Genomic DNA, 12,054 nt, shown 5'->3' with positions numbered 1-12,054 from the left:
TTCATATTAGAAAACGTTTAATAATTAATAAATTGACCTTTTAAAATTAAAATTATTAAAAACAAAATAATGAAGTTATGATAACACTAAGGGAAATTATTGAAGTTTGAAATTTTGAATAAATTAAAATGATAAAATCTAAACCAAGCACGGATACATATATATTTATAAATGTTAAGATTTCGTCTATCAGTACGTGGCAGGTGCCGGTGACATCGTGCTCCTCTAAATACTTTTATAGTGTTAAGAAAAAAAAACCAAGAAGAAAAAGTATTATATTTTTCGCCAGTTTTTTTATCAAATACATAGAAGGTCTTATCTTTATTATTATAAATCAATGTCCCTTCTCTATATTTTGTTTTTTTATAAAAAAAATAAACTTGTTTTCCATTAAATTCAGGGTTAAATCGGTATAATTCCTGAAGGGCTTCAGGGTGCTTTTGTTTCTTTGGTTCTTGTGAGTTAGTTTGATCACTTAAAACGCGTTTCTAAGTACAAAAGAACTTTAAAATTAATAAAAAATTTAAAAGTAAAGCGTTAAATTTGACTTTTTTCACCTTCGTAACCATATTTGTTGAAATGAAAATAGCCGATTAAAATTTTTTCTTTTTAGAGAGGTCCAACCGCGTTTTGAAGTACCTAGAAGCAAAAAACCAGTTCTGTTATGTTTCAATTTTACTTGAGTGTAACATTTTTTATATGGTTAATCTTTTTTTATTGTGTGCGATATTCATCCAATTTTTATCATTTAATTAGTAACATATATAAATTTAATATGAAGGACAGTTTTGCCAATACGAAATCATATTGTGTAACCACCAGTTGGACCCCCCACACCCCTAGTCAATAATACATATTTGGGACATTTCAAATTAATGAACTGCGTTAATAAAAATTTTCAAATTCTTTTCGGTCATGTGACGATTTTGACGTCACCAAAATTTTACGTCTATTGCTTTAAAATTTTAAAATAGGATATCTCTGTCAATATTAATCCAATTTTTACAATTTTTATGATTTAATAACCATTAAATTCATCTCAGTGAGATATCTAATGAACCATAAATTGTTCATTTCTAATCATTAGTTTGTAAGATAATATTAGCAATATTTTAATTAATATATTTTAATAAGGATTTTATAAAAAATCGCCATAGCGATGTGTCGCAAGTGTCACGTGACTTGACATATGTAATAATTTGTCACCCCGCGTCACATCCTCTAGTTTTCCATTTTTATTATTTATTCTGGGGACAATTTTTTCAGTGCAAAAAATACTATTTGTCACTCCCTATACATCACGTGCTTAATTTCGGCCAAATTTTATAACGCTGGCCAAAATATCCTTTTTTAGAGCTTTAGGTAACGTTACACAATCCAAAAAAGGCAATTTTATTTTCAGCAAAATTCAAGTTTTTGTTACACAAACTTACAAAAAAAGGAAATTTCTTTGACGATCTTTTAATTCCGGCCGGAATTATAAAATCACGTGACACTAGCGATGCATCGCCATGGCGATAAAAAACAAAACCCTAATAATAAATATAATAATAATAAATACAAAATTCTACCATTTTGATTTGACTTGATAAGGCAAGTCTAACAAGTCAAAGAAAATTAAAATCCAATTACTGATAGTGAGAAAATTTCTTTATATATAAAAAAAGGTAAATATTAAAATTCATATATAATATAATATTACACTCAAATGAATATAATTTTTTAATATTTTAATATCATAATATTCAAATATCTTATTGTTTAATAAATTAATTTATTAATATTGTTATAAAAATAGTTTTAAGTATCTTTGATTAGAAGCATTAAAAGTAAATATTTTATAATAATGTAAAGAATTTTTCTAACTATCACCGGGGTGATGATCACCGATGACTGAAATTATGACGATCGACCAGCATTAAAAAAATAGAGTGCCGGTAAAATTTGATAATTCTGGCCAACGGTGATGATCACCCCGGTGATTTGAAGTAAAAAACTAATGTAAAATTATAGTTTCTCTATATAAACCTAAAATTTTACATTTTAAATCTACTTATTCTGACTAAGTAAAGTTGTAGCTTGGATAATTTTACATATAATTTCCAAATTTCTATGTTCATAAGATAAATATATGAAGCTCACATACAACTCAGAGATTTAATTTTAGTATTTTTAACAGTTTCTATATATAAAACTAAAATCTGCATTTTAAATCTACTTTTTATTTTTAAGTACATCTGTAGCTTGGATAAAATTACATATAATTACAAATTTCTGTATTTATAGAATAAATGTACGAAGCTCACGCCTAAATTTTGTACTCAATTTTAATATTTTTAATAGTTTCTATATATAAAACTCAAATTTAGCATTTTTAATTAGGTTTTTGATACTAAGTAAAGTTGTAGAGCCTATAAAATTACATTAACTATAAGAGGATTTATATTATATGTAGGTAAAAATATTAAAAAAGTTCGTAAAAATTAAAAAAGTCGTGTGTTACGTAAAATGAATTGCTTTTACTTATAGATCAACATGATGCATTTTCATCAATTTTGTATGAAAAAAAGCGTTAACATCACTTTTGCCCCTATGCTAATACTATTTTGCAACAACTAAACTTCTTATTATTTTAATATATAAATTATATTATGTATTCTTTTTTTAAAAAATTTTACTATTTTTGTGATAATAGTAATAGTGTTAAAGTATCTTCTATTAAAAGCAATTCATTTTTTTTGTGACACCAAAAATGGCTGTCATTTGATTGGATATAATTATTATTATATGGTCAACATTAATATTAAAGTCACTAATGCTAACGCTAAATTAAAACAAAAATAAGAATAAAAATAAAGACAAAAAAAAAAGCATTAAGATGGGGTTTGGGCCTTTTGGGGTCTCGGGCCCAGAAAAATTTTTTTCCAATAAAATATCGTTTTGGGCTGCTGCTAGTTTTACAGGACAACTCTTCGGTCAAATAGCTAAGATGAGAGTTGTTGGATCTACCGGATCTGATGAGATGATTCTGTTTTTAATTATGACACCTTTATTGAAAAAAAAAATGTAAATAAAAAATAATGGATTTATTTTTGCATACTAAAAGATAAATTGTTTCTCCTTCTTTCGGTTTTCCAATGGCTATATGGGATGCATAAGAAATTAATCCAGAAAACAAGCGTGATAACTTAATGGAGTGTCCTCCAACAATTCTTTATTTACGAGTGAAAAATTAGAAGTGGAGACATGAGATATTCTTCCTAAGCTATGATAGAACAAATGAAAATAATAATTTAAACTCGATCTTTGCAATAAAAATACTTGTTAAGTAGATTTTATATTAAATCCACAAATGAAATCTCCAACTTTATAATAAGGTTTATTTTTTACAACTTCAGAAACTCCAAGACCATTTTATAACTTGATCAACTATCTTAATGACTAACGTGATCCTTCTTGTAAAGTTTTATGAACATAAGGATCTATAGATAAATATAAATTTCTTTAAAATAAATTCATTTTCTTCCAAATAAATTTTTAATTCAAAATGTTCATCGACTTTAGGTATTCCTCCCTTTAGATAATGCCTTAAGAATTTCTCCTTTGCTAAATTGGCTGATATTTTTTTTAAAAAAAAACAAAATACAAAATATAAATTAAAAGTTATTACCAAGGAAAATCCGGTTAACCTTGGAAGATTTTCTTATTTTTTTAAAAAAAAAATTTGGTTTATCGACCAGTGGTTATAGGATTATCGGTATCTATGAACCCTAATAAGGAAGTAAGTATAATGATAAAACTGAGTATATCGAGTATACCCAAAGATAAACTTTACGCTATACTCTATTTAATGTTTGTTAATCTTTGTTGCAAATTTACCCAAGTTGCTGAGTCCGACACAAAATCTAATTTCTATGATGGAATTTTTATTAACTTTATTTATTAAACAAATATTTAGGTAATAAAAATTAATACATCATTTCGTAGTAGTGAATTACCAAAAGTAATGGTAATTTACCGATGAATCTTATAAATTACAATAATCTTTAGTTGTCGTGACTGAGACTTTAATTGAAAAAATAAAGAAATACAGAATTATAATAATATTACAATGCTGACAAACATTACTATCTCAAAATTCCTTCACTACAATTTCATTTTATTTAAGTAGATAAATTGTAGGCACGTTATTGACGTTAATAAATTTGCCTATTGCCTATTGTACCGAATTAATTTATTTATTTAATAATAATCGTATTAACTAATTACAAAAATAAACGAAATAAAAATTTAAAAACTTCTTAAATGAGAAATCTTAATACAATAATATTTAATATATATAGTTGTTTTACACACGATTTATGATTAGCGTAAAACAAACAAATAATAAACGAACAAAACTTATCTTAATCTTACTTAAATTTTTATATATCTTCGAAAAAATAAAAAAAGAGACGGGAGAGTAAAATAAAAATTAAAAAAATTATAATAATATTGCTTAAATATATCTTAAATAATTAATTTAAATCATAAATATAAGAATAATCATAAATATAGAATTTTAAACGTATTTTTTTTTTAAAATGATATGAACTCAAACTCTTCGACTGCTTTTTCGAATACATGTCTCATGTATTCTTCACGTTCAACAAATAAATATTTAATTTGCTGATTACACGGTTTCCATTTTCGTTTAGGGTTCATCTCAAATAACTTGAATCTCGGTGAAATTCTATTTTCGGCAGAGTTGATCTCGTTCGCGTAGTTAGCGAAAAACGAGCGAAATTCTTTATCTGCAATTTTCCAAGTCGTGCTCGCTATTTGAGATACTTTTTCGATACTTAAGCCACGAAACTCTTTATGCAATAACGAACGGTAAACGGTAAAACCGTTATAATGATTAACGTTAAACGAATTTGTGTCGGGAAGCTCGTAATTATATACGCAAAATTGCGCAACGGATAAGACAATTTTTCCATTTCTATTAATAGAAAGCGAAGGTGGAAGCATCGTAAACGTAGACTTTGAACGCGAGATTTTTTTCGATGGAAAATTTTACTCTTTTTTATAATGTTTTGATGATATATCAAATGATTTCTTTCTTTTTACTTAATTGAAATATCAAAGTCATTGGTCTAGAGATGATGTGATTATGCATGATCAAATTCGCGCTTAAATAAGTCATTTGACGTTCGCTAATGAAGTAACATTGTGAATGATTTATAAAAAAATGAATTAAGTAACTTATTTACCCAAATTTGGTGAAATTATTGCGGAGAAAATAAATTAACTAAATTGAAATTCCCTATTGACTCATATAAACTATTTATCGTAATCAAGAAATATAATTTCTTTGAATTTATTGGATCAAAAGGTTATATAAAACACGTCTTAAAATTAGAATCTGATTTGTTAATTTAATGAATTATGTTTTATGTCATATTACATTTAAATAATTGAAAATATTGTTCTAACCACCTTTCTCATATATAATCAAAATTAAGTTTTAAATAAGTCGATTAGGCGTATGTATTTACAAACTATTATTGGACAGAAAACGATTATAATAAAGGAGATCAGGCTCTGTATGGACGATAGATGCATACTTTAACCATTTATGATTACAAAATAATCTCTTAATCTCGGAACAATGATCCGTATGAATTAATTTTATTGGATGATAAATTTTGATGATCTACGCGACACATCGAAGCAATTATAAAAAACTTTGTAATAGTCTATTAAATCAACGATCCATTCATACAAATATATCGTTTATCAGATATTTATTATTGAAGACTATTTAATACATATTTTTATCAACATAATCACTTTTTAGAATAAACAAAAAAAAAAAAATTGAAAAAGGCTAAAGTTGATTACAAATAAGTGGTCATATCGCTTTCATTGTGTAACACACTTAGTTAAGCCACGATCATTAATGCATAATTTTTGGAGTAATTTATTATTTGAAATGTCCGTTATGCCAGATAAGGTTCAGATTAATAGTCTATTCTAGAATTTCTTGCCTGAGCATTTTCTTTTTAGTGGTCGAATGACGAAATAATTCTATTTTTGTCCAAACAGAAAATAATCATGTGCAGAAATTTCGAACAATAGCGTTTTTTTTAAAAGGAATAATCTTTTTTTTTTCGATTACTTCATTACTAACCCTATTCGTATTATAATAAGATGAATTACGTCATTATGTATTTCTATAAAAGTCAGATAACAAGGCCGATCATAAAGAAATTTGGTTATATAATAACAATCCTGTCTATCTTTCATGCATGGTTTGGTTAAATTACGTTTTATGCTCTCGATTTCTAGATACGGTTTATTTAAAGCTCTTTTTCATTTTCCCTATATATCAAAAACTACAATCGAAAAAATAACAATTGAATGTTTTCATTTAGAGAGTTATTTATTTTTTAAAAGCTCCTGGCTATCAATCAAATTTACAACATTGTAACTATTATATAACCCCCAAATAATCAAGATAAAATAGTCTTTTTCGGAAATATACAGAAAATATCCAAATGAGTACAGAAAATACGTTGAAATTTGGTCGGCTCATATTTCGGGTTATTCAAATTTTTAACTCATTTTCGGTATCTACTTGAACATTTTCTGTACTCCATCACTTGGAAAGAAAACTTCATAGGTAAGTCGTAGATTGGAGATTGTTTTGCACTTTGTACTTTTGTATTATATAGTCTAAGAGACTTACCAAATCAAAAAATTCATCCACGGTGATCGATCGACGATTTTTCTTATGCGCAATCTTCATCTTGAGCGTCAGAAATTGATATATTCTGTAAAATTCTTTATTATTAGGCGGTAAAAAAGATTCATTAAAATTTTTCATTTACGTCTAAAAGTCGGTTAAATATGCTTATGATATCTAATTCATTTAAAAAGATATTAAATATCTAATCTAGTAAAATTTCAACAGATTATAAAACATAGAGGAGCAGCAAAGGAATATTGTATCCGATAATAATCAATCTTCGAGTAAAACTACACACTTTAAAAAGAACGGGTGTTTAAAAAAAGGTAGAATTAAAATATTATTATAATTTATATATGCATTTACAGTGTTTTATTATTTTTTATTAAAAAATTTTTATTTATAGAAATTATATACGTGGCGTCAAAGATATATTTTTTTTTTTACCAGGTCAATGATTATCTATCATTAAAATCAACACCGTGAACGTCTGAGAAAATTAATGTATTTGGATTAGCGATTGGTTTTATGAACAAGAAATATAGTAGATGAAGTTAATGCTAAAGACGGTGAATTTGTATGCGATTCATTAAAAGGAAAACAAGAAAAGTCAAACATGTAATAATATTATTGGTGGTAATTGGACAAAACAACAATTCTATACTAAATACAGCCAAGAAAGTAAATTGCACTAAAACTAACTTATGCAAAAAAAGTCACCACGAAGATAACTGTTCACCATACCCCTGGCGATAAATTCCAATGCAAATCCCCAAGGCACGTAACTTGAAGGCCGAAGTGCGTGCACCAACCACACCAGATTATCAAAAGATTTGATCAAGTACAACCGGTGATTTGGTAAATCCACTAAGAGTAAAAAAAAACTACAAGTCTAGAGTAATAGAATAGGATCCACCGGAAACACAAACCTCATTAACTCCTACTCTTCCCTATACTCCTAACTTTGTCTTAAACCCTCTGCCACGACTTTTCCCCTTGATTTACCATTCGACTTCGGATTATGGAAGGAATTCTGCATTTCCTCGCATGTCTCCTTTTTCAACGTCTCTATTAAAGAGCCTGATTCTTCTTTTTATATGGCTTAGGGAACGGCGCAAGATCATTGGTATTCTGTTCTTTCGACTATGAAGGATGCTTCTAATGTCGTCTTCAGAGTCATATGGTTCCCGAAATATTCTATCAAAAAACGCAGTTTTAATTCTTTTGAGCTTTTGGCGTTACGGTTGGCCAAAATTTCGTGACACTTTCCGGTTCCATCGATTTGCTTCAGATAAACTTGAGAAAATAGCTTATCTTAATCTTTTTTTTTTTAACTTTCGGGATTGCTTTGTCTGATACAATTCCTGGCGTGTAAGACGAAAGGCTAGTGAGAGTCGAGGATGATAGTGCAATTTTTACGTGCACCGTTTGGTACTTGCGTTGTTGTGGTCCCCAAGCTGTGAGTTAAGAATCTTTTCGGGGCCATTTATTAGAAATATTTTTTTCGAAAACACCTGACTGGTAACTATTTTCTCGGCGGACTGGATTGGATTCGTTTTCTTTTTTGATGATTGGTAATATTTGTCACGTGTTCACCTCTTCCTTTGTTTCGTACGGCTGATGATTTTTTTCCGATTTATCTCGCACGTACACAACTTCAAAAGAATTTTTAAAGAAACTATACGACCTAATTTTACAAACATTCGAAACATGCTGACCTCCTCTTTGATAAGTGAAAGCACAGATACAATGCACTCGATTGGTGTTTGCTACTTCCACGTTAGAAATGAAATTAGATAACTGATTTTTCTCTTCTCCACTAAGCAATTAATGAATGAAATACTTCATATAGATATTAAATAAAAAAAAATAATAATATTTAACATTAGAGTTAACGCTCTTTCAATAATGGGTACAGTTTTTTTTATATTTCGTTACATTGATTTAGGATCTACAACAAAGATGGTCTTTCAGTCTTTCTTCACCAAATAACATCGATTTAACCTAATATATTTTTTTTGTTATTTAGTGTTGGCTTAAGTAATTTACTTAAATGTTGCAAGGATGTGATAGTATGAAGATAGTTTCATTTTTTAATCCTTTAAAGAAAATGTGTTTGTCAAATGCCAATTAAATAATCTTCACTTTATATTGAAAACGTAGCGCATAAACATATTGTACCTAACATATGAAATATTTATATGATATATTCAGTTTATGATATTAGAGTTTTTGTAACTTGTAAATTAAGATATTAGTATAAATAAATTTTTAATATTTTCAATATTTTGTTATACATTATTAATGTTATTTATTTTAAATCTGTTCATATCAGAAAGACATAATTATATAATTTATCTTATATCATAGTCTTGATAACTTTATTTTAATTTTGAAAATCACTAGACTTTTTTTTGTGTGATATACCGTATTTTTCGGAATATAAGCACCCCCTTTTGCACTTAATGCCGGCCAAAATCCCAATAATTCTGGTCAAAAGCTCCATAATTTTGGCCAGGGGTCTTATTTTCGGACCAAAGTATAAAAATCCAATCAAAAGAAAGAAAAATACAAAGAAAAAAAAATTCGGGTGCTTAATAACCGAAAAATACGGTATATCTTAAATCGTGATTTTGACGTCTAAATTATATAAATAGTTAGTCCAGTATATCAGACATCAGATTATGAGAATGTTTTAAATAAAATCTTCATTGTTTATAAAATAGATTATACCCCGTATTTGTTCAACAGAACATCTCAAAAAAGCTATAAATGTTTCTTTTTCAGATTAACCAATAACATCAATAAATGAAATTCAATACATGAGATGAATATTTTTTCTGAATAAACGTAGGATTATAAAAATTTTCGTAATTAATAATGAAGCTTATTATGCTTTTATTATGAATTTCGTAATATCCAAACAGGAAAAATTATTTAAGCTCTGATTTTAGATTTTGAAATCTTATAAACAATAGAATATTTAATTTATTTAGAATTTACAATTTAATAAAATAAGCTTTTAATAAAGCAGTGGTACTATGTACACAAGTCAATCTCTTGGTTCCAAAAAATTTTTATTTATTATATTTCATTATATCTATTCTACTAGAATCCATTTGATAATTAATAGACCATTTAATACTGTTTTTTGATAGGGCCATTTGAAACTTTTTTTGAATAGTGTATGTGATTGACGATCATTTTTTAATGTCATGATATGCGCCTTTACGTTACATTATATAACAAAAAATGGTTGTTAATCAATAAACGACAAACATTCAGTTGAACGTTATAAGTATCCTAACCATTTTTTACTTTTAAAAGTTGAAAAATATGCACAAATTAAAAATTTCGTACTTAGAAATAATGAGAATATTTTTTTTTTTGTATTAAATTTAAATACATATTTTTATTCTCTCTCGCAAATATTTTTTTTTTTTGTATTATTTCATATACATTTTATTTTTATTCTCTTTCCCAAATATTTTCTTTTTACTCAAATTATACGAGCTTTCACACTTTGTTGGATAAGTATGAGTAAAACATATAAGGAACAATGTAAAAAATGTACTAATAAAGTATGGTGTAATCAAACATGTCTTAAAAGTTATTTAAGAAATAATTTTTCAAACTGGACCAGTGGAAATAAAGAAATTGATAAATTTATACAAAAAATGCAATTAAAACTTCATGTTAAGGATAATTCAGTAATTGAATGGGTACCTTATGACCAATTTGGAAGATTTAAAGAAATAGGAAAAGGTGGTTTTGCTACGGTATATTCGGCGAAATGGAAGGATGGTCCGTTATATCGTGTCAATAAATGGGATGATCCAAGATATTTTGATGGTAAATGGAAAAGATTAGCCAGCGCAAATGTTGCTTTAAAATGTTTAGATAATTGTAAAAATATATCTGAAAAATTCTTAAATGGGGTATGAAATATTGGATTTATTTTTCAATCTTTCTTAATTAGCATAACCTTTTTTTTTAATTTATTAAATAGGTTAAAACATATTCAAAGGCTAGACGTGGCACTAAGGTTCTAAGCATATATGGAATAACTCAAAAACCAGATACGAAAGAATATGTTATGGTTCTCGAGTATGCAGATCATGGAAATATTTTTAATTGGATAAGCAAGCACAATAAAGGTTTTGATTGGTCACTTAAATTATTTAAACTTACTTATATTATAAGTGGTCTTCAAGAAATTCATAAAAAAAAGAAGGTTCATCGAGATTTTCATACAGGAAATATATTATATAAAAATAATAGAAGTATTACTTTGGATATACGCATTTCGGATATGGGATTATGTGGAGAAGTTGGTAATATAGATGAAAATAACGTTTATGGAGTTTTGCCTTATGTAGCTCCTGAAGTGTTAAGAGGAAAACCTTATACGCAAGCAGCAGATATATATAGCTTCGGTATGATTATGTATTTTATAGCAACTATAAGACAACCTTTTCAAGATTGTGCACATGATCAATATTTAGCATTAGATATATGTAAAGAAAATAAAAGGCCTGAGATAAATGAGTTAGAAGCACCAAAATGTTATATTGATTTAATGAAAAGTTGTTGGGATCCAGATCCGAAAAACAGGCCAAGTGCTAATAGAGTACGTAAATTGATTAAGTTATTTCATGATTCATATATGGCTGATAAGTCTGCTGAAATCAAACAACAATTCGAAGAAGCAGAAAAGCATAGAAAAGCAAAATTACCAACTAAATCTGAGATCAAAACAATCAGAAAATTCAGAAGGCAAAAAAAAGGACAAAAACGACGTAAAGAAGAAAGTTCTTCATTTGATGAAAGAGATGAAAGTAATAAAATTGATGAATATGATGAAAATGATCAATCATATACTCATCCACAAGCTATTTATACGTCTAGATTACTTAAATATTCAGTTATGTCTGAAGGTTTAGATTTGGCAATCTAATGATTCAAATATAATAAGTTTAGATATTACAGTATACTCGTTCTTTATTTATTTAACATTTGCAGGTCATTATAATGAACTAGTGCATTTTTTTCGCGATGGATTTTGTTAATTTTTATTATTGGAGCTTGAGAATATAAATAGATATTGTTTTTCACTCTTGTCTTGTTTTTTTCCTTATCTTTTTGCTTTTTATTTCTTTTTTTATCTTTGGCTTTTTTACAATTTTTTGTTTATCAATTTTTTCATTTTATTTATAATAAATTTAAGTAACGAGTTGTCTAAATTTATTTATTAAAAATAAAAGCTGAGTGATTTAACTATATTTTTGGGATCGGCATACGAGTTTGCGTACCGACCAAAAAAA

The 12,054-nt window shown here is 27.1% G+C and overlaps 2 protein-coding genes across 2 annotated transcripts; one reads left to right on the top strand and one right to left on the bottom strand.

Annotated features, from left to right (window-relative positions):
* Window positions 1–4,578: 4,578 nt before the first annotated feature.
* On the bottom strand, window positions 4,579–5,010 carry OCT59_011738 (uncharacterized protein; the record flags this gene model as incomplete). Its single annotated transcript, XM_025330349.1, has 1 exon — window positions 4,579–5,010. One exon carries the CDS (start codon window positions 5,008–5,010, stop codon window positions 4,579–4,581), a length of 432 nt encoding a protein of 143 aa, XP_025179079.1.
* A 5,397-nt stretch (window positions 5,011–10,407) lies between these two features.
* OCT59_011737 (uncharacterized protein) lies at window positions 10,408–11,687 on the top strand (the record flags this gene model as incomplete). The annotated part of the gene is made up of 3 exons (XM_066133976.1): window positions 10,408–10,668; window positions 10,740–10,964; window positions 11,379–11,687. The coding sequence occupies 3 exons, from the start codon at window positions 10,408–10,410 to the stop codon at window positions 11,685–11,687; spliced, it is 795 nt and encodes a 264-aa protein (XP_065989286.1).
* Between the last annotated feature and the right edge of the window lie 367 nt (window positions 11,688–12,054).

Source organism: Rhizophagus irregularis, chromosome 2 (assembly GCF_026210795.1).
Source record: "Rhizophagus irregularis chromosome 2, complete sequence".
Classification (NCBI taxonomy): Eukaryota; Fungi; Glomeromycota; class Glomeromycetes; order Glomerales; family Glomeraceae; genus Rhizophagus; species Rhizophagus irregularis.
Note: the sequence above shows the minus strand (reverse complement) of the source record. Positions and strands in the feature narration are given on the sequence as shown.